Below are 24,775 nucleotides of genomic sequence, written 5' to 3'. Positions count from 1 at the left end.
AGGTTAACTGCCCGCCGTTACATGACTGAAATACTGTTGAAAAACGGCGTTAAACCGAAATGAAACAAACAAAATAAGAGCGGATTTAAAAACTAGTTACGATTGAATCTCAGGTCTGTCTTGTCATCGCACTATCTAAGACGAATGTGCAGTGACCAAATATTAAAAGGTTTATAAGCGCTTTTCTATGAGTTATACGGTCATAGTCTCTTGCAATAAAACTTCTGATAATTTTTATAAACAATGGTCAGAAAATTAATGTCTGTAGCTAAGAATTTTACGAAGGTTGCCAATGACACCTCCATAAAAATTAGGTTGCGAAATACCTTGTCGTAAAAGAGTCTTTAGATTACTTTTGAAATTAAGTACTTATTCTGTTTTAAGGTGATAAATTTTAGTAAACGATTTATGAAGCTTATAAAAACAGCTTGACAGTGTGTCTCGTACCTGGGATCACATAAGTTTTTCGCCTATTTTACAAATTAAATGCCTAGCATCAAAATATTTGATTTTAATAGATCTGAACTCTCCAGGTATGTTTCACATCGCTTGATTATATTTGAACTTAAGTCATAAGAAAGTTAAATGCTTAACGCAGTGCAATAATATTGCAACGGCTTCGTCCTCAACTTAACAAAACTGAAGTTGTGCATGCATGTATTCATCGTACAATTGGTAATATTTTCCAGCAGAAACCTGTTATGAATTACAAGAAGCAAACAGTAAAAGTCTGAATATTTCATTATATGTGACGCATGTCGAAATATATACACTCACTTAATAGTTTTTTCGGTCAACAGTCAAAACTTTTGCCCGATGTCCCATGGAACTTAGGCCTAGTAGCTTTCACAATCGACCAACAAGCCATCCGATAAGTGTTTACATAACATGAAAAATAAATTTCAGTTATGGACATACAGATTACTTCGCATGGCAACGAAAATAATTTCCTGATAAATCCGGATTTAATCTGACAAGTGGCAAAAAAATAAATATTCGCTTTCGTTCAGTTTTTATTCAATCAAATTAAAACATTCATACTGACATATAATAACACAAGCTATTGACCATTGATTTATAGGAATCTTTCATAATAATCAAAATATCTCGAAACCATTCTGCAGACATACGTCCACGCTTTAACAGGCACATTGGTAAAAGGATATTCACAGGACATTAATTTGAGCCATATTCGAGCCCTCAAATATGTATTAAGCAAAACAGATTTATATCTGGACTTTTAAATACTTGGACATCTTTTATTTATTTTGAGTAATATTGATATTCGAGCAAACATCTGATCGTAATGATCTAACATGTTTATTTAGAACTCCTCCTTACCGGCCGAGTAGCCACGTTAAAAATAACGTTTTACATACTAGTATATGATATACGTGTAATTTATTTATTTATTTATTTGGGTTTTACGGCGCACCAACACAGTATAGGTTATATGGCGTCAAACATACGTGTAAGGCGATATTTAAACATTTCATTTCATACATTTATATACAAATAATATTATTATGTATGTAAAACAAGAAACTTGAAAATGCCACGAAAATCAGATTTTCAAACTTTGCACCATCCAATATTCATATTCCGTTGCAAAAAGGGTATTACTAATTTTCTATTTTACATATTTGACTGCACCCAGAAATCAATCCTGATTCAAATCATTAGTTTATATTAACTCTGTTTTCTATTTTTGTACTGATGACATTGACCTTGACCCTAGTGACAATTTTTTCAATCGCCAACATTGTCTCCATGTCAGCTACCTACATACCAATTATCACTACAATTGGTCGCCGCTAACTCAACTCAAGTAACTGAGTGGAAACTTTTTTTATACTTAACCATGAGACATTTGAATGACTCTTGTTCTAGTTCAAAAATGAGGGAAGAGAAGTAAGGTCCGGACCAGAATTTGAACCGCATTCAACATTATAAAAGATGAACAGACCAATACTTCAGCCCCTGCGCAAGGGCGGAACTTTCAAAGTATATAGATTAATCATCTTATTCCTAACTAAAGTTATATTTTTCTTTGATAAAAGTTATCTGCACACCGAGTTTGGTGACAATAGGTGTATCCTAAACTGAAAGTACGGAGTTGAAACCATTTTTCTACTTTTACTAACAGTTAACCCAAATACAATCCAAAGCCATTTTGTCATTTAAGCTTACTATACACCAAGGTTGGTAACAGTAAGTCATCACTTTCTAAAGATATCAACCGAAAACCTATTCTGATGTTCACAGAGGAATTAAGCTTTCTATTTTTAGTAACTGAAACGTTGACCTTGGCCATACGGCATTAAAAAAAGAAAAGGCATGACACAACATATCTGTTCAACTTTACAAAATGTAAAGCCGACCAGTGCTCTAGACCACATCGCCATGGTAGATAGTTTATGTACATTAATCATGTTATGCTGATATGAACTTGAAAAACGTGACCCCGTACACATTCTCAACATTGGTTTTTCCTAAAAGCTACCTAAAGATCAGGTTCATTTATTAATACATTAATACAAACTGAAGTAATTGAGTGGAAACCGTTTTTCCTATTTTTGGTAACAGTGACCGGGACCTTAACCCCTGTTACCTCATATGCGGTCCCAAAATCAGAATCTATGCAAGCTACATAAATATCAAGTTTCATTGCCATCTGTCTCTCCTAGCTGAAGTTACTTAACGGAAACCAAAAGCTGCAGTCAACCGCTCGCACACTTGCACATTCTACGACATTCGCCAATTCATTAACCAGTTTGTTTTGAAAATATGGTTAAAACAAATGACAAGGAGCTTTGTTTAGTTTTGTGCAGTTGAGAATATCAGACAATAATAGGTTTCTTACTGGTGTCAAGTAAATTTAATACTTTATCATTCACTTAAATATCAGATTAAATGATTCTTTCCCAGTACCAATCTAGAATAATCTAGTGCTTACACAATCTACCAGCAACAGAGATTAATAACGATATCATTTTCTTCAATTATTGACTGCCTCAGCTGTTTGCTTTTGTCAAAACAATCTTATATAGTACGCATGTATAACGGGTAGTCATGAGGCAGGAGCACTTATCAACGTCTTTCATACGTAATGAGATATTCAGGGTAGCACAAAGCACTGTCATACACCACAAATTCCCTGAACAGCTTCCCATTATCTCCAACAACCGAATCAAACATGTGGCCATACTTATGTCTAGCATGTTTGGTATCCTTGCAATCATCCTTGTAACACGACGTGCACGGTGGTCGTCGATATTTGTGTGGATTCTGATCACTGCACAAGTACGAATTGCCTAGAACCATCCGTATCAGGAACATTTTCTTCGAAATGCCTTGACCAACTGTCCTAGCTGTCTTGTCATCTAAAAGGAAATATATTTTCGGAAAAAGATGAATGTGGAAAGTGGAATCTTAACATAAAACTAACATAATTCAAATATCTCTTGATATGCGTTCTGAAAAAGTGTGGCTATGCCTACTTGATTTTGGTTCATGTTTTTAGTAAGGTTTGTAGACAAAAGAATTGCTCTTTACAAAATAAAAAAAGAAGAAGAAATATTTCAAATATTTTAAAGTTCGGATGTTTTTCTTCACTTTAGAAAGCTGTCATTTTAAGGAGCTCAACAAAACAATTCACTAAGCAAGAGCAATGACATGTGTACCTGCGTACTGGTCTGCTTTTGTCGAGCACTCAGCCCCATAAATTCCAGGACCAAACATAGCTTTACCGCTTCCTAGTCGTTGATCGAGACCACTGGTGCAAATTGTTCCAATATTTTCATCTTTGGTCCCATGAAACAACAGAACTTCATTTATTTCCGTATGCAAATCCTTATTCAAGGATGCATTCACAAACTGACTGGACTGGATTGGACCACCAGTGCAATTAGGAAGTTGCTCAACCTTTGGAAACTTGACGTCTCCAGATTTTAACAACTGTAAAAACACTTTCTGTCTGGCTGAAGTAAATTTGTCATACAACTCAAGATTCTCTATTCTCTGTATCTTCACTACATATAACTGTGAGTAAGCATTGAGACCTGCGGCATCCTGCCCTTGTCCTACTTTACTGCTGTCAAATGTCGAAGCTACCATTCTTACAATGGTTTTGAATGCATCACCATTACTGTCAAGCGGAACTTTTTCATAATTTTGTTTGGTGAAAGCATGCTTAACCTTAGTCAATATAGATTTTAGTGTTACATCTGGTTTGTATTTTGACCAGTATGAAGGAATTTCAGGTTCTTCCTCTACCATGTACTGAACAAATTCTTTTGTTCCCTTTTTAGCATTTTCTTTACGTTTCCTTCTTTTGTCTGTGTTGTCCCTTTCTTCTAACAGAACTTCTAATATGCCCATACGAGCTCTGGCAACGCTTTCTTTATGACCTCGTAAAATATACTTTTGCTTTTCTGAAAACAACGTATACAATATATCGCATAATGTAAATTGCTAATATAAAAGTTCAAAGTCAAGATACAAGAGCAATATTAGAAATGTCACGATGGAAACAAGTGAATGAAGTATTGCCATGCAATACAAAGTAAGTCCCCTACTGGAAGGCACCTAATTTTCTCTACTGCAGTATAACATTATGATCTAACATCTGTCAATGATGTATAAACAATATTGCACTATATATACAATATGTTATAACACAACACTTGGATTAAAATTTGCATATACAAAAATCTACAGTTGTTGATTGTTTCATAACATATATAAATATAAGAAAGTGTTAGATTTCAATTTTGATAAAATTTCATTTTGAAATTGGTGGGAAAATATGAGCAAAAATGTAAGAAAATCAACATTAGAGGGACGTAATTTTGAAGAAAATACACCAACATTTTTTTAATTGGGTCCATATGACACATGACCTTATATAAAGATAATTTACAGACTGGACAGGAAAAGATCAATGTTGACTTTTGACCTTCAGGTGTGACCTTGACCTTTGTATTAGGGGTCTGGGTATTGCACATGACACATTGTCTCATTATGGGGAACACTTATGTCAAGTTATACTAAAATCCTATAATGGATGACAGAGTTATTGATCATAAAGGTAAAAACCCTATCAACCTTTGACCTCCAAGTGTGACCTTGACCTTTGAGTTAGGGGTTGACACATCGTCTTATCATGGGGTACATTTGCTCCATGTAATATTAAAATCCCTTTAAGGATTGTTGCGTTACAGTCTGTGCAGGAAATAAGTCCTGTTGACCTTTGACTTCCAAGTGTCTCCTGAACCTTTCAGCTAAGGGTTAGGGTTTTGCCCCCGACATGTTGTCTCATCCAAGGGATAATTTGTGCCAACTGATATTTAAATTCTGTATTGCATGACAAAGTTATGAACCGGACAGGAAAAAAAAACCCTACTGAACTTTGATCTCCAAGTATGACCTTGACATTTAAGCTAGGATTCTGGGTTGTCGCATGACACGTCGTCTGATTATGAGGAATATTTATGCCAAATAATATTGTGATCCCTTGATGGATGACAGAGTTCTGGACCGGACACGAAACAGAACCTGTTCATGCCATGTTAACATCTGACTGCCAAGTGTGACCTTGATCTTTAAATCTCTTGATTAATGACAGAGTTATGGACCGGACACGAAACTGCGGACGGACAGACGTTCCTACAAATGGGTATTTATGTGGTTACTCCTTTGTTCTCCCTATTGTTCTTTTAGCCACGTAAAAGAAAAATAGCCACATAAAAGCTTACGTAATTAATTGCATCAAAGAACAAGAGCACCGCAATGCGGAGCAATATACACCGGAAGGTATGACCTTTGTCCCCTAAGTGTGACCGAAGGGTTATATCAGATGATGGGAGCAAAATTTAAAGAACTTGACTGTTGAAGCCCAAAGGACAGGAACAACAAAGGGACTAAATTCCAAAAACAAATGTCTAAGTCCACAGAAAAAAACAATTCTAAGTCGGCAAAAAAATCCTCACCAGGTAAAGATATGTCAAAATACACCTAAAATTTAGAGGTACCATCCATGTTGTACCACAGAAAAGTGGTCTCGGTTTTTCCCTACGGCCAATAATAATAATGTTACAAAATAAGCTATTTATTGTAACATAAAGGGGAAGTTATTCAAAAAATAAATTATGTAAGTGAACAAAAAAGGGATCTGCCAAATAAAAACAAGAGCAACGCAATGCAGAGCAATATACGCGTGAAACAAAGTCATATGATCTTTGACCCATAAGTGTGAAGCGAGCCATCCGAAGCATGCGTTCTGCGAGTTGTCTTGATATGGTGAATATTTGTGCCAAGTTTCTGTGAAATACTTCAAGCAGTTCAAGAGTTACAGAGCGGATACGAAACAAAGTCATATGACATTTGACCCCTGAGTGTGACCTTGACCTTGAAGTGAGCCATCCAGAACATGCGCTCTGTACGTCGTCTCGATGTGGTGAACATTTGTGTCAAGTTTCTTTGAAATCTATCACGAAATTGCTAACGGACGGACGGACGGACACCAGGGGTATAACATAATACGTTCCTTCGGGCGTATAAAAAGTACATTCTAACACGATCCGATTCATTTTCCTATTAAACAATGAAGGCAGAAAACACTGCATTATTATTCAACAAATCACTGTTCTGACGTCACAATTATTACGTCATGGCGTCTAACGGCATAGCGGCGCGCTGGAAAAGAAACCGATTGAAAATGGGCAAATTTTCAATGAATGTCGTCAAGGATGTACTTTAAAATTCTTGGTAACGTGTTAGAATCGAAATAGTATATCTCATTTAGTGATTTGCTCTTGAATAAATCATTGTTTGTCGTTCAGATGCGTAGATCTATTATTATATCACTCGGGCTGCGCCCTCATGATACAATTCCTTCGCATCTGAACTCCAAACAATGATTTATTCAACGACAAATCACTGGATGAGATATATTATTTCTTAAGTAACCTATTGTTCCTATAGCCACCTAAGTATAGAAATGTGGGCTCGGAATGACGGGCGGATGGACGGACGGAAAAGCGCAATCCCATAGTCGCTGAAACTGGCTTTCAACCAGTTGGGGACTAATAAGGAAAAACTTTTTCAGCGTTATCTGTGTTATTATAGGCGATAATGCGTTGGACTCGATGACAAGGTCTCATCGCATTTACCTGACTATGTTTTTCTGTCAGTCTGCCTGTTTGACTCTGTCTAACTTTTTACCTATCCATCTATCAGCAAAGCGTTCCTACCTATTTTTGTATTTTTGCCCACCCATCTATTACATTATTTTATCTGAAGAACCACCTTAATTGTCATATTAAATTAAGAGCCGATTTATGATCTGGTATAATATACTACGCAAAATACATGAAAAGGCATTACATCACAGCATACACTAAACATCTTTCAATATTTATACTTTAGCTTTGGTAAATTATTCAAACAGAAACTAAGCCAACCTTTAATTGACTCGATATTATGTTTGTCAATTATCGACACAATTTTGCGTTTAGCCTCTTCAGATATCTTCTGCCTCTTATCAATGCTGTCCTCGTGCAGGAATTCTGCATGTATGCTTTTCCCTAGCTGATTCCGTGCTACCACGCATAGTTCTTTCTTTTCTGCCACAACCACTACTGTAAGATTAGGTGCTGGTTTCTTTTCTGGAAAACGGGAGCGGGGAGTTCGGGGAGTTTGTTTTGTCTTTGGACGCTCGCCATGTCTGTCTGCTTGAATTCAAAAGCAAGTAAACAAAAATCATTTTAATATCGTACCTTTCTTGCTATTTTAAAAAGTATTACAGTCGGTACAATAACAATATAGAAAATGTTGAAACTCCACAGGTCATGTTACAAGTCAAATCTATATGGTATCTAAGAAAAAAATTGTAACCACTGTTAACATGGTTGTAAATATTTTCCCTGCTGACACTATTGCTAAAATGTTGACACAATAGAGCGAAATTACAAATGACATTTCATTTCGGATGGTTCACATTGGATAACTGAGCAAATAGCACATTACATATACTTTAAGTTTTCTTGTAACCGTCCCTTTTGACCTAGTCAGGGCCAATTTCTATACCAAGTTTGAGGGTCCTAGGCTCAAATGCTGCATTTTTGTACTAGCATGACTCTTCCTTACCCTGGAAGACTTAAATAACATTTAAAACCAATCTCATTAGATGCTGCTGAGATATATTCATTTACATAAAATAAAAGCAGGTAATTTGTCATAAATTCGGTCAAAAGTTATCTACCCTGATTTTCCGAGTCCATCTGATGGCATAAATGACAAAATTTCAAATCAGTATCTTCATTGGTTACTGAGATACACTCATTTTAATTTGAAACGAAGGGAGGTAATTGGACATAAAATCAGTCCATAGCTATCTACCCTGATTGCCTCAGTCCGACTAAAGACAATAATAAAATTTCAAATGAGTTCTATAAATCGAGGGGTTAAAGCCAGAACGGTATAAGTCCACGTTTTACTGAAAATCACTTTTTTAGACTTTTTAATACCATTTTTAAAGCTCCTTCTTTTGCCCTTATCTCTGGCACCATATAAGGTATAAAACCTAAGATATCAAAGGGAACCATATCGCAATAAGTGCTTATCATCAGTATTGTTGTATGCCAGCACGTTATAAGTGCATTAACATGAAAACCAGAAGGATTTAAGTGCACTTAGTTCCTTCTGGCGGTATACATTTTGATATATTATGTAAGGTAAAAAATGTGCCAAAACAATACAAGTGCACTTAAACCATTCTAGAAGTAACACATTTTGTTAATACAGTACAATCGCGGTCCTACGAAAAGCTAAGGGACCGATCGGTTTTTTCGTAATATCGCATTTTCGTTCGAGCGTAGTGTAGGAAATTTCGGTATATAGCACCTTAATATCTACACGTCGTACCCGTGATATTTGAACATGCGATTTTAGTAGCAAAGTACATGTATATCAATTTTATATGTACATCTGGGTTTACCACAAATCTTATTCGAATCTGAACTCAGAATGTATCTAGAATGTATAACGGCTTGTTTTTTTTCTTCACTTTTTATTCACTATAAATAAAATGTATACAGGGTACATTGTTGCACGAGAACAAAAGTCGCAGTTGTATATTCCGATACCCTCAGTTACCCATTACTGTTTCGGAATAATAAATCGACAATATACAGGCGGTCAGGACTTAAATATATTTTCTTTTTATTTTCTTTATGCAGTGATTGCTTGAGACGAATAGATATCGAAGCAAGTGTGACTGATATGCCATCCGATATGATAGAGAAAAAATTAACAACTAACTTGTGTCGTAGTGTTCCGAATTTAATTACTAGGTTTTCACACTTTAAATACTCTTTATGCCCAGCTAAATGATAGTGACACTTTACACTCTAAAGCCTTTTCACGCCGTCATGGAAGGTGTGAAAATTAGACGATACAGGTATTCGTAAAATCGCAACTAAAACAAGTTGTAAACAGGCTTTAAGGGAATAACAATACATTCGTAGGAGCGCATTTTTCGTAAAATTGCATTTTCGTAAAACCGCGATATCGTTACAAAGAAATAAGAAGGAAAGCAGCCGGGACCACAACACCTTTTCGTAGTATACCGGTATTTCGTTAAATTGCGATTCGTAGCATCGCCAATACACTGTAATTCAAGGCGCAAATGAAATATGATCACTTAATACATTCTGGAATTAACACCTTTGGTTAATTAGGAAAGAAAATACTTTCAGAACTTGTATCCACAAAGTAAAGCAAAGTATGAAGTCCAAAAAAAAAGCTTGGATAAAAAGGGACAAAAAGTGGAAAAAAAAACTAAAAGGTTAAAATTTAAAGAAGGTAAACCTGCAAATGAATATGTTTAATACAGTTTCGATGACCTACATTTCTAATGTATAAAACTTAAATCAAGGAAAGAAGCTTCTATAAAATCTGATTTACTGCCGATCCACAATGCAAAACTTCCCATTATACAAAAAAGGAAGGACTTCTTTAGCTTTGTTCTGATGGAACAACATCTTCAGAATTCCATCAGTATTTCAAGAATATTCATTCTGAAAAAGCAGCCAGAGACTGCCTATCAGAACCAAACATGTTGAAAGTAAGTGATTAGTCTGATATTGAATAGTTATTATAAGTACAAGGGTTGTTTTGTTTTAAGAGGTACTATATAGAAAAAGATGGGAAAACGTTCTTTTACTAATATCTAGAATTGATTGTTGAAATTTTGTGTAGTGTAATTTTTATACAATTTGAAACATATTTTGTAATTTTATACACATTTTACTCAACATTTCTATTTGTACTAAGTGCACATATTTCCTTAGTCTTTGTAAATCATGTCATAAGATTGAATAGTTTTGTTATAAGTGCACTTGTGACAGTATGGCATCGAATAAAACAAGCATTATTGCAATATTTTAGAGAACTAAGTGCACTTAACACATTTGAACCCTCAAATTATTTTCCATTTTGTTGTATGCCAGATTGAGTTAAGTACAATTTTAACTATAAAACCAATTTAATTTATGAGTAGTCCTTTTATATTCTTCATACATTATAACAACATTATTGTCTATAATATAACCAAAGCTTACCTAAATATTCTGATTCAGTAAAAAGTTTTATGTGTCTAAAACCTTCTTTTGCGTTTTTCTCCACTATTTGAAAAATGGACTTATACCGTTCTGGCTTTAACCCCTCGAAATATTTACCAAAATTTATCAAAATCAGGGGAGGTAATCATGCATTGGTATACACATGTTGAAGATACAGAGTACACACCTATACAACAATATATTAGAAAAGTATTCATATCGATTAATGTTAAATCAAGAGTTATCTAACATGGCTATTTCTTACCATCGAAGACATAAATAATGTTTCAAACCTATCTCATCAGAAGCTGCTACGGTGTATTCATTTAGATAAAAAAATAAAGGGCGGTAATTTGTCATAGATTCAGTCAATATGTATCTTCACTGATTGTCCAAGTCCATCTGTTGACATAAATGAAATTTCAGATCAGTATCTTCATTAGCTGCGGAGATAAACCCATTTTAATTTGAAATAACGGGAGGAAATTTGACTTAAAATCAGTCCATAGTTATCTACCCTGATTGTCTCAGTCCAACTAATGACAATAATGAAATTTCAAATGAGTCCTATAAGTACTTACCGATATAAATCCATTTTGAATACAATCAGGGGAGGTAATCAGATATAAAATAACTCAGGAACCTTATCATTGGATCTGACAGATTCGTCATGGAATCCAAGATTTATTGTTGTCGAAGATATTTTGCAAGTTTGTATCAAATCAAGCTGCAAAAGCCAGAGTAGCAAATTCTGGCCCTTTAAGGGGCCATAACTCTGGAACCCATGATGGGATCTGGCCAGTTTTCGAAAGGAACTGAGACATTATGCCAATACAACTTGTGTGCAAGTGCAAATTTTGTTAAAGCTGATTGCAAAATGTGGTCTCTATCGTGTTCACAAGCCAAAAAGAGCAAATTTTGGCCCTTTAAGGGGCCATAACTCTTGAACCCATGATGGGATCTGGCCAATTTTTGAAAGGAACTGAGATATGATAATATGCCAATACAACTTGTGTGCAAGTGCAAGTTTGATTAAAGCTGATTGCAAAATGTGGTCTCCATCGTGTTCACAAGCCATAAATAGTAAATTTTGGCCCTTTAAGGGGCCATAACTCTGGAACCCATGATCGGATCTGACCAGTTTTCGAAAGGAACCGAGATATTATGCCAATACAAGTTGTGTGCAAGTTTGATTAAAATTGGTGCAAATTGTGGTCTCTATCGTGTTCACAAAAATTGTGGACGGACGACGGACGGACGGACAACGGGCGATCACAAAAGCTCACCTTGTCACTACGTGACAGGTGAGCAAAAAAACAACCCACAAGTAATATCAGTTGTACCTTGTTCCATTCTATAATTTCCATGGCGGTGATCTCTCTCCGATATGACACGTGACCTTCCACTTGACATTCTATCTGGCTTCCGGTCTGATGAGTGTTGACGTATTGCTGATCTGGGTACTTTTGACGCTGTTTGGACTCTGTCACGTAGTCTCCTTTGTTGTTTCAACTGATCAAATCGTGAGTCTGGAGCCTGCCTACTTACTCCACCTGTATTGACAGAGGACAAACTTGGTTGCGGCTTACTTCTTTGAGCAAATGCAGCTGGCATTAGCCGTGCAGCATTTGGTGATACCTGTTGTAGCATTTTTTGACGTAGCATTTGTTGCTGAGCAAGTCGATTTGAATTCTGGGCTATATGTGGTTGATACTGATTCTGTACTGCTGGTATCGGAAACGGATTTTGATTGAAGTACTGGCGAACTGGCACAGCCGAGTATCTGTTTACCAAACGTTCATCAAATGACTGGAATGCCTTCTCAAAAACCGCATAGGTAGCATCATCGTAGACGACAACAGTAACTTGCTATAAAAGAGAAAGAGAAGGACTCATTTACCTGACCTTATCTTACGGTACACGCTTTAATGATACAAATATTAACATACTGTAACCCTAGAAACGTTAGCAAACACTATATTTCGCGTGATTATTATGACAAGATTTGCGGACTACATCGGACGCGAAAACTTAATAGTTTAAGTACATAATAACAAACAGTTGCAGGCAACATTAAAGGTAAGACTGGTTATAACTTGTGCAAATGAGTGATCACTTATCCTAAACACATTTTTCAATCTATCACGCTCTGTGATTGTGAGAGAAATTCACGTTCCACAATACAATGTTGGCAATCACAAATCCCTGTATAATAGTGCATGAAATTATATAGAAATAAGTCTAATATGTCAATACGGGATTTTGTTACGCCAACAAAAAGGATGACAAGGCAGTCTGAAAGACAGCTAAATCCCCCGCCACTGTTATGGATAGTGAAAGGGTAAACATTTGATCTTAAGCTGTGACCTTGACCTTGAACTGACATGGCTGACTCATGACTTCTGCACATTGTCTTGATGAGGTGATCATTTGACCCAAGTTTCATGAAAATCCTTCAAGGCGTTTAGGAGATACAGAGCTCAAACCTTTGACCTTGAGTTGTGACCTTGACCTAGAGTTGACATGGCTGACTCATGAATTCTTGATGAGGTGATCATTTGACCCAAGTTTGATGAAAATCCTTCAAGGTGTTTAGAAGATACAGAGTGGACACAAAATGGAAGGCTTAAACCTTTGATCCTAAGTTGTGACCTTGACCTACAGCCGGCAAGGCTGACTCATGAGTTCTGCACATTGTCTTGATGAGGTGATCATTTGACCCAGGTTTGAGTCCTTCAAGGGGATTAGGAGATAAAGATCGGACACAAAATGGAAGGCTCAAACCTTCGACCCTGAGTTGTGACCTTGACCTTGAGCCAACATGGCTGACTCTTAAGTTCTGCACATCGTCTTGATGAGGTGATTATTTTACCCAAGTACCATGAAATTCCTTCAAGGAGTTTAGCAGATACAGAGTAGACACAAAATGAAATGCTCAAACCTTTGACCCCAAGTTGTGACCTTGACCTACAGCCGGCATGGCTGACTCATAAGTTCTGCACATCATCTTGATGAGGTGATCATTTGACCCAAGCTTTATAAAATTCCTTCAAGGGGTTTAGGAGATATAGAGAGGACACAAAATGGAAGGCTAAAACCTTTGACCTTGAGTTGTGACCTTGACCTTGAGCCAACATGGCTGACTCATAAGTTCTGCACATCGTCTTGATGAGGTGATCATTTGACCCAAGTTTCATGAAAATCCTTCAAGGGGTTTAGGAGATACAGAGCGGACACAAAATGGAAGGCTCAAACCTTTGACCCTAAGTTGTGACCTTGACCTTGAGCCGGCATGGCTGACTCATAAGTTCTGCATATCGTCTTGATAAGATGATCATTTGACCAAAGCTTTATAAAATTCCTTCAAGGGGTTTAGGAGATATAGAGCGGACACGCCGATGAGTTTTGCACATCGTCTTGATGGGGTGATCATTTGACCCAAGTTTCATGAAAATCCTTCAAGAGGTTTAGGAGATATGGAGCGGACACGAGTGTTACGGACGGACGGACGGAAGGAAGGACGGACGGAGACCATTCCTATAACCCTCCACCACTCGTGGCGGGGGATTAAAAATACAAGCAGTGCAAAAGGTGATCATATTAACCATCGACATGTGAGGCTGACGGTTACATCTATTCTGCAAAGGCGGCAGGTGTAAACTGAAAAGGGAATCTGTGTACATTACGGTGACGAGACAAGAGCTAAAGTTTCAAAACCTGACCAGCTTTCTGAAAGCTAAAATGAAAAGGGAATCATGCAAAACCTGACCAACTTTCTAATAGCTATTTAAAATTACATATTCCATCATTTTGGTTTTTACCTTTCAATCAAAATTAACTACTGCTGCTGCTCTTTATTTATCCAGATTTTATGGGATTTTGTAACGAGTTTGTAAATGATATATCTAAATGAAATTAATAAACATGATTGAACCTTTTTTTTAAAAATAATTACTAGGATACAGACATTCGTATATCGGGGAGAAGCTTTGCAGCTAACTACATATGAAAATTTCAAACTTTCGCGTTCTCGCGGTAGCTGGTAATTTCGCGACTACAAAATTTCGCGGAGACACATCGATCGCGAAAGTCGTTATCTTAAATAGTGCAAAACCATTTCTAGGTTTACAGTATAACAAAATGAATGAAAACAACAGAAAAAAATAAAATCCTAAGTACATCAGAAGTAAGATACAAACGTACACAAAATACAAATCATCATTATTATTTCGTAATCACTTTCACATTGATGGTTGATCAACCTTTTTTTTTTGTTTAATTGACAATAATTTTCTTTCATTTACATACATCACGCAAGACCAGCGGAATGAAAATATAATACATTGTGTAGCTCTGAACACCTAAATGTAAACATGTTTCTTATTGTAGAAAGACAGAAAGACAACACTGGAGTTCAATATTAATTCCAGAGGTCTAGAAACAGTTTATATTGTTTAAATCTCGTAAGGTGCCTTCCGATTCAATGATCAACATTTTGTATGTAGAGAATAAATAAGGTACTTGCTTAAACTATAAATACGTTTTCGCATACTAGTATACGTCTTAATAACAAAAATGGAGAGACTGACTTTGAAAGAAAATGTTGTAGTTTTAATTCTTCAGCTTTTTAACATTCTGTTTGCAGTTTAGAATCGTTTTATATTTAACATAACAAGAGGGTCATGATGACCCTGGATCGCTTACCTGAGTAATATGAGCTACATGTTTCAAATGTCAAACTGATGCTAAAATATTAAGAAAGTAGGTCAGTAGTTCACATTTATGGTCACTGAAAGTCAGTTTTAAGACCGGTGTGCAAAACTGTACATTTCATCAAAATTTCAAGGCTGTATCTTAAAACAAGAAAGTAGGTCAGTAGGTCAAGGTCACAGTCAGGTGACCCCTTATCCCCTTGGGGTCATCAGGTAATTATAATTAAACAGTCTAGGAAATATGATCAGATAATTTTTGAAGTATATTTTCCTATATGACTCATATAACAGAGATCCCCGCGGCGGAGCCTCTTTTCGCCCGAGAAGCATAATTTGAACAATCTTGTTAAGAGAACAACTCGGCAATGCTACACACCAAATATCAAAGGCCTAGGCCTTGATCTTTCAGACAAGAATATTTTTAAAGATTTTTATCTATACAAGTCTATGTAAAACTTGGGACCCCAGGACAGGGCCTCTATTCACCCAAGGGGCATAATTTGAACGATTTTGGTAGAAGACCTCTAGGAAATGCAACATGCCAAATTTCAAAAGCCTAGGCTTTGCAGTTTCAGGCAAGAAAATTTTTAAAGCTTTTTCCTATATAAGTCAATGTAAAACTTAGGAACCCCGGGGCGGGGCCTCTTTTCCCCCAAGGGGCATAATTTGAACAATAAAGAGGACCATTTGATAATGTCACATGCAAAATATCGCGTCTCTACGCCTTGCGTTTTTGGACAAGTATATTTTCCTTTCGGTTGCCATGGCAACCGGAGCTCTGTGTGGAATTCAATTTTTGAACAACTTTAAAAGGGGACTACCCAATGAACATCCAGACCAAGTTTCATCAAATTCCACCAAATGGTTTCAGAGTAGATGTTGTTTAAAGTATAGTGTGTACGGACGGACAACGGACGGACGGACGGACGCCGGACGGTGAGCGATCACGATAGCTCATACCGAGCACTTTGTGCTCAGGTGAGTTAAAAATAAGGCCATGCCTATTTTAGTACAGCAAGTACAAGTCTTATACTTTGTAACACAAAGTTGTATCATAACATGCATGTCCATGTACAGTGTAGCCTAGAAAGAGCAAATACCGTTGGATATACATGATATACTGAAGTGTATTTGTTGTACAAGGTTTATTGCTCAGTTAATTTGTCCTGGAACAAATTGTTAGTTATCTACTCTGTCGACGTGCCTTCAATAGAGGTCATACTTCGTTACATTTAGCATATGCCTTAATAATAAAATATTTCAATCTATTTACACTTATTCTGTATATATTTCAATCTATTTACATTTATTCTGTATGTTCCGTTTTGAAGCAGTATGCATATTTCTGCTAGCATTCTCTCAGCAACAATTTCCGGTGGATATTTGTACATCCTTCCAACTCCGAGTGGTGGAAAGGCCACGCTAGTATAACCATCATTTTCACATTCTTCAAAAACCTCCGATATAACTTCATTGATCATCTGAAAATTCAAAGTATGCGCAAATAATAAATTCACCTTTATTTTTCTCTTTGATGTATAAAGCATATACCTCCCACATGATGAGATTTTTACAGATTTGTATCTACATCGCCTTAAACAAGAAAACCAACTTCGGAATATCTTTCTAACAACACATTCTCAAATAATTCTACGGATATTGAAAATAATCATAAATGTGTTCCAAAATCAGGGGAAAAAACATCATGAAAGGAAGCATGAATGTATTTTTGTCGACTTGCAGTGTCGCGTTGTGAAAGAAATACTGCATGTTAAAAAGGAATTGGTGCAGATGTATTTATCTATATAATATATCTTATATATATATATATATACGAATTCATTTAGCCGGTAAATCATTATGCTTCCGAAACTCATTTCGTAAGGAAAAATCTTTATTGAACGGCATGATAAATTGAGGATATTACACGAGTGCCTTTTCATGTTTAATTTAGAAAACGAGTTGATTCAAATAATATAACGTGAAGCGGCTTTGCCGAACATTTTTTCAATTTCATTCAACGAGTTTAACAAATTCAATTTTGGACGGTGACGTAGCTTAAATTATAAGACAGCCTGGTCGAATTGACTAAGTCTATACATGTTTGTGTAATAGGTTACGAAAGAAGAAAATTAAATGTTCCGTAGAAAGTGCTAATACTTGACTAAAAGAATATTACATTGATGTCGTTCCACACTGATTATGATTTAAAAAACCCGTTCAAAAACTGATAAAATGCTACGCAGTGCTTCAGATTTTATTATTTTATTCAGCAGGTTTCATTAATTAATCATGCAATATTCTCTTTCTATCAGTATAAACAATTATCATCAAAGAAACTTGCCTTCTGGCAGTACTTCTCTCCTTTTTGAAGAGTAACATGAAAAACCGATGAACAATGAAGACGACGACCGCAGGAGTCTGTTTTCACAACAGTACCATTAGAGAAACTTCTTGCATCATCGTACATCTGTTAAAGGCAGAAGTAAACATAATAAGCATCTGATTTAGGTTTTAAAGTATTATTAGAGATATCTACATGTATAGCTCTTTTATACGGCATGTTGTGGGAATAAAAAGTACATGACTTTATAATGTCACGAAAAAGTTTTCTTTTCTTGTTTTTGTTGGATTTAACGTCGCACCGACACAATGTTAGGTCATATGGCGACTTTCCAGCTTTGATGGTGGAGGAAACCCCTAGGCGCCCCTCCGTGCATTATTTCATCACGAGGGGGCACCTGGGTAGAACTACCGACCTTCCGTAAGCCAGCTGGATGGCGTCACGAAAGAGACAATACCAAATTTGAAGCTATGCAAATAATACAATTTTAAAGATCTCTCATAACATTATTTACTAAAACTAGACGTTTGTCAATAGGACACTGGTGCCACCTACTCCTGTCACTGTATATAGTTTCATGACTCTAGGTGAAATATTTTTAAGTCTTTAAGTGTATTTTTCACTAACTGAAGGGCCATCACTTAAGCCTAGCTGAATGAAATCCAAAGAGAAGACACAGGTACACAACGTCTAATGCTATATAACAATCCCCTAATATTTTATGATTCTTAAGTCAAACACTTTTTGAGATATATGCGACACAATCTTGTATCCCATAAATGCATACTGCTGATAATCAAGGTTTGACAATAAAGGGCCATAGCTCTGGTCTGACTGATAGAAATCCGTAACTCCCAGGTGCAAAACTAAATAATATTTCTATGAAAATTTATGACCCTACATTATTAATTTAATAATATTAATAATCAAAATTCTGTCCATATAAGATAACTCCTATAGTTTTTCAGGTCCAGTCACTTGTCCCTCATCGCTGTGGGTTCGAAACTTTGTCTGTGTATATTTTTAATGTGAGGAAACCATCCAGCTAGCTTATTGAAGGTTAGAGAGTCGCTGTATGTCTAAAACGTTTGTGTCTGTGTAATTTAAAATCCAACAAAACGATAACAAAAAAAAACCTCCTTAGGCCATAAACTTGTATATAACCATTTCTCTTTTCTACTCAAGCACACAAACACACGTGACTAGATAGAATTTGTTGATGTACCGGTAGCAAAAGAATAAAACAGTAATATCCTTAAAAGATTATTTGTTGGTAGCCAGGAAAAGGCAACAATTACGAAATGTCACAGAGTTCCTCTTCTGTTTGTTTATAATCTTCATTCTTTGTATCCGTGAAAATGTATGTCTTCTGCCGAACAGTTAGGATAAAGCTTTGAAACTTAGGAAGGGTATGTAGCTTAAACATAGTTAGCATTTTCAATACACTAGAACATCAGTAATCGGAGGACGCCGAAGAATCAAAACATTTTAATCCATAATTGTTGTCTAATAGCCTATTGTAGTTGAAGACAATGCTCAAAACCACAGCCATTACACGAGTCAAGTTCGAAAAATATAACAAAGGGGAATAATTCTGTAAAAAATAGTTATGGTTCCTGCATATTCCATTTCCTCTCAATGTCTGACTCATATATCACTGTGTGAAAAGTCAACATTATCCCTCGAGTATTTTTTCAGTTATGTTGAGGACGAGCATGACAAAATATAATAATGGGAAAAATTAAAAATGAGACGATATCATGGTTCTTAGACAATGCATTTCTCTAAGTGCAATCTGCCATTGTGCAAAATACAAACCTAATCCTTATGACGAGTGTGAAAAAGGATACAAAGGAATGAAATTGAAAAGAAAGTGGAGTAATGGTTCTTTCCATTCTAGTATGCAGTCCAAACAAACCCTTCAAAACATTGAAAGTTATGCACTAAGTAAGTAAATTTAATGAAGGGAAACAACTAAGCATAAGTAAGGTAGTGCTATGGCTCTTGTACATTTCACTTTCAATGTCATCTGTTATTGTGTGAAAGTTCAAGAAATTCACTTTGTGTTGAGGATAATCTCCTCTGGACGATTGTTATAGGTTAATATTATTAAACAGTAAGCCAGGTGTAATAACGCATTTGTTTGTTAATGTCCTCTATCTTTGTATACAGTGTGAATAAATTATCTGCAGTGCTTTTAGAGTTAGAGATTGTTCAAGAAGTATGGTAGAGTTATGGTTCTTGTACAATGCACTTCCACTGTCCTCTGTCACAGCTTGGAAGTTCAACAAAGTCCCCCCCTCTTAGTTTTAGAAAAAATATACGGACAAAAGTGTAACGAGTAAGTTTAATAAAGGGACATAATAAGAGGGCCAAGATGGCCCTAGGTCGCTCACCTGAGAAACACATCATAACACACCATAACAGTGTAAACATGTTTGACCTAGTGATTTCATGGAAAAAATATTCTGACCAATTATCATTAAAATTGGAGCAAACATCTTGTGTATAAACAAGTATTTTCTTTGATTTGACCTAGTGACCTAGTTTTTGATTCCAGATGGCCCATATTCGAATTTGACCTAGATTTCATCAAGACTATCATTCTGACCAAATTTCAGGAAGATCAATTGAAAAATACAGCCTCTATCGCATTCACAAAGTTTTTCTTTGATTTGACCTAGTGACCTAATTTTTGACCCAAGATGACACAAGACCTCTTGGAGGACATGAAACCTTGTTACTAAAACCAGTTAAAATAATGAACATAGACATAAACAAGTACAAAAGGGGCAACACTTTTAATTCATAGAACTTTCCACCTTATGACGCTAATGAGATAACAGATAACAACAAAAAATTGCTAAGTCAAAAAGGGGCATAACTTTAGTCTAAAAGCGGAGCAGAGTGAAACCTTTGCATTGCATGCCAAATCCTAACAGTGAACAAGTATGTGAAGTTTAACTCCATTTCGACAAGTGGTTACTGAGACACCAGCTAACATATAAAAATCTGAACAAAATATTTTCATGATTTCAAAACGAGTTATGGAAACTGCGCATTGCTTGTCAAAACAACACAGTGAACACGTGTGTGAAGTTTCAATCAAGTGGTTACTGAGATACCACTTATATACAATAACTTAACCAAACATAGCAAAGTAAACAAGAGGGCCAAGATGGCCCTAGGTCGCTCACCTGAGAAACACACCATAACATACCATAAGTGTAAACATGTTTGACCTTGTGATTTCATGGAAAAAAATATTCTGACAAATTATCATTAAAATTGGAGCAAAAATCTGAGTATAAAAAAGTATTTTCTTTGATTTGACCTACTGACCTAGTTTTTGACCCCAGATGACCCATATTCGAACTTAGATTTTATCAAGGCTATCATTCTGACCAAATTTCGTGAAGATTAATTGAAAAATACAGCCTCTATCGCACACACAAGGTTTTTCTTCGATTTGACCTAGTTACCTAGTTTTTGACCCCAGACTACCCATATTCAAGTTTAACCTAGATTTTATCAAGGAAACCATTCTGACCAAATTTGATGAAAATCCAGTGTAAAATGCAGCCCCTATTACATACACAAGGGTTTTCCTTGATTTGACCTAGTGACCTAGTTTTTGAACCCTGTTAACCCATATTCGAACTTGATCTAGACTTCATTAAGGCTATCATTCTGACAAAATTTCATGAAGATCAGTTGAAAAATAGAGCCTCTATCGCATACACAAGGTTTTCTTTGATTTAACCTAGTGACCTACATTTTGACCGTAGATGACCCATATTCAAATCTGATCTAGATCTCATCAATGCAATCATTCTGACTAAATTTCATGAAGATCAATTGAAAAATACAGTCTCTATCGCATACACAAGATTTTTCTTTGATTTGACCTAGTAACCTACTTTTTGAACCAAGATGAACCATTTTCAAACTCGGCCTAGATTTATCAAGGTTATCATTCTGACTTAATTTCAGGAAGATCAATTGAAAAATACAGCCTCTATCGCATACACAAGGTTTTCCTTTGATTTGACCTAGTGACCTTCTTTTTTATCCCAGATGACCTATATTCAAATTGACCTAGATTTCATCAAGGCAATCATTCTGACCAAAATTCATGAAGATTAATTGAAAAATACAGCCTCTATCGCATACACATGGTTTTCCTTTGATTTGACCTAGTGACCTAGATTTTGATCCCAGATGACCCACTTTCAAGCTAGGCCTAGATTTCATCAAGGTTACCATTCTGACCGAAATTCATGAAGACTTATTGAAAAATACAGCCTCTATCGCATACACAAGGTTTTTCTTTGATTTGACCTAGTGACCTAGTTTTTGATCCCAGATGACCCATTTTCGAACTCGGTCTAGATTTAATCACAGACGACAGAAAGACGACGGGACGGACGCCGGACTTCGAATGATCAGAAGGGAGAAGTTGCACTGCAATTGAAATTATCACAGTAAATTAGAAGAAACGTGTGAAGTTTCAGTCCATTCCCACTAGTGGTTATAGAGATACGACCTTACATACAAAAACAATCAGGCGTGAACGCGGACGTGTGAACACAATTACGAACAGTCTGTGTATGCAGTCTGAAATAGCCTTTCAGCACTTTAAAGAGTTATACCCCGGCAACTAAATTCAATAAATGCAGATAATTCAAAGTGAGTAAGATAGAGTTATGATTCTTGTACACTGCACTTCCTCCAAACACCTCCCGCTGAACACACTGGACTTTATATTGTGTATGCAGTTTGATTCGAATTGCGTTTCACAGCGCGCCAACACAGTACAGGTTATATGCCGCTAAACTTGACCAAAAATGTGGTTCACATATAATGTACACATAAAAATATATGGTACGGAAGCAAAACTTTCATACCTGCTGGAACCACAGAAGAACAGCATAGCCGAGTGTTCAGACCCTATGCTCTGTCCGTCTCTTATGATCATGCAAGGATTAGGCATTTCATACACAAGTTGTCGTCCTATCCCCAAATGGCATGGTTTATAGTTTGACCAGATTTCCTCTAGCGCATTAAGCTCTATGGCTCTATAACCCTTACCCCACTCCCTTTTTATACTTTGTGTATGATTAAAATGCACTTGTTGCTGGATGTTTGAAGCAACCCGTCTATATTTTTCCGTTACAGCTTCTTTTTTGTTGTGGACCTACTTTGCGATGCGTGGCGTTTGGCTGTGTTTGGGGTGTTCTGCACTACTTGCCGTTTATCTTGGACAACTATATGTAAAAGAGTTTTGTTTGTTTTGGGCTTAGCATGGTTTTTCAATTATGTAACATTGGCCTTTACCTAACGAGTGTTCTTGGATTTTATACTGGTACTAACATGTTCTCCGCAAGTAATTGTCACCTCCTCCATATGCATCAGAGGCGGAGGACGAAATTACTTCGGACACAATGCTTTTTATCAAATGATATACCTCGTCTGCGGATCAAACTCACGACCGCGTGACCCGAAGATCTGTTCTCTTTCAATGATGCTAAGCTAATAGAGATTGTGCAAAAGCAAGAATGACAAAGTAATTGTTCTTGCCAACTGCATCTCCTCTGATCGTCATAGTGAGAAACTTAACAAAATTCCTTGAATGTTTAGGGCAAGGTGTCTGGACTCGGAAAAACAGCGCAATAACTATAGGCTCTGCCAAAAGGAGGTGCCTTAATCAAAGTAAACATTCGTATATACCTGAATAATCTGTGGACCTGCCCTTTTCACAAAAGCTTTAGAAACAACACTTTCTGTTAAACTGTGATTTGGTGACACAATATTGACAAGTACATCAGCCTGTAAAAAGAAAGTGATTAATGCCTCAAAGAAAGTTCGATATAAGGATATACTAAAATAAGCAATATCTTTTTATACAGTCCATTTCCGGTCTTAAAAATATAAATAGTTAAATCATTGTAAATAGTTAAGTTATACCACCCTCGAAACAGAAGGACAGAAAATCATTTACAAAGTATATGTTCAACACTTCGCTCATTTGTAACAGCACGATATCCCGCCCTGTACATTACACTGTCTGGATTTTCCTAGCAACTTAATAAAATATAAATGTCAATATTTGACTTCCATTTATAAATGTAACGTTTGAGTGCAACCCTATTATATTATACCAGATTTTTTTTCTGTTAACATAATTCGAGCAAAAATAATGATAACAAAGACTTTATTTTACGGGAAAACTCATTTTAACAATATGTCAATATTCCATGAGGTCATAAACAAGAATCGACATTTTTCAAGCATCTGTAGATTACCATGGAAGTACTGTCTCAAATACATTGTCTCAGTGCTGTTTTGGGAGATATAGCTGCAGAATAGGTCATACCAGCAATATGGGATGACACAGTTCATTATCTTTACTGGTACTATTAGCTAATACCCCAGTCACACATACGGCGCGGATAGCTACGTCTAGCCACGGATAGAAACGTAGTAATCCGTATCGATCCGTACCTGAGCCGTACCTTAAAGTAGTAACCCGTATCAGTCCGTACCAATCCGTACGGCTCAGGTACGGATCGGTACGAATTACTACGTTTCTATCCGTAGCTAAACGTAGCTATCCGCGCCGTATGTGTGACTGCGGTATAAGTAAACATAAAATGTCGCTTTTAACAATGAGTTTAAGTGGTGTATGAAAAAGCATAAGTCATGATATATACCAAGATGTATAAACAGTCCTTAGCTTTCAAATTTAATTGTTGCCCTCACAGCATCGGCGAGCAAAGTGTTCAATATCAAGATGGCGTCCAATATGGCGTAGTGTGAGGAATGGTGTCATTCGATGAACAATATTTCAGGGCCCTTTGTGATTAAAAGTTCGTTTTTCAAATTAATTGCATTGGCTTTGGGTTGTAATATGCCTCTATATGCTTTGTTTTTGTTTTTGTTGGGTCATATGGCGACTTTCCAATCCTATTTCTCATATGGAATCATACACGCCTAAATACATAACATGATATAAACAAAATAACGAAACGAACATAAACACAACAGTCACATCGGATCTAAGATACAAGTATATTTTAAAAAAACAGATACTAGTA

At 36.2% G+C, this 24,775-nt stretch overlaps 1 protein-coding gene across 3 annotated transcripts in view; it reads right to left on the bottom strand.

Moving 5' to 3' along the window:
* Positions 1 to 995: 995 nt before the first annotated feature.
* LOC123556644 (uncharacterized) overlaps positions 996 to 24,775 on the bottom strand; it is a 43,325-nt gene continuing 19,545 nt past the window's right edge. The window contains exons 12-18 of one of the 3 annotated variants that reach the window (XM_045347529.2): positions 23,409 to 23,507; positions 17,679 to 17,804; positions 16,639 to 16,815; positions 11,948 to 12,491; positions 7,464 to 7,730; positions 3,684 to 4,433; positions 996 to 3,383 (exon numbers count right to left, since the gene is read on the bottom strand). In XM_045347529.2, the coding sequence (XP_045203464.2) occupies positions 3,091 to 3,383; positions 3,684 to 4,433; positions 7,464 to 7,730; positions 11,948 to 12,491; positions 16,639 to 16,815; positions 17,679 to 17,804; positions 23,409 to 23,507 (2,256 nt within the window). In that variant the 3' untranslated portion in view covers positions 996 to 3,090. Of the gene's footprint in view, positions 3,384 to 3,683; positions 4,434 to 7,463; positions 7,734 to 11,947; positions 12,492 to 16,638; positions 16,816 to 17,678; positions 17,805 to 23,408; positions 23,508 to 24,775 lie in introns of all 3 variants that reach the window. The other 2 variants (XM_045347530.2, XM_045347531.2) reach the window with 2 other exon arrangements.

This window comes from Mercenaria mercenaria, chromosome 5, assembly GCF_021730395.1.
Source record: "Mercenaria mercenaria strain notata chromosome 5, MADL_Memer_1, whole genome shotgun sequence".
NCBI lineage: Eukaryota > Metazoa > Mollusca > Bivalvia > Venerida > Veneridae > Mercenaria > Mercenaria mercenaria.
The sequence above is the reverse complement of the archived record's forward strand: the minus strand, read 5'-3'. Positions and strand labels throughout refer to the sequence as shown.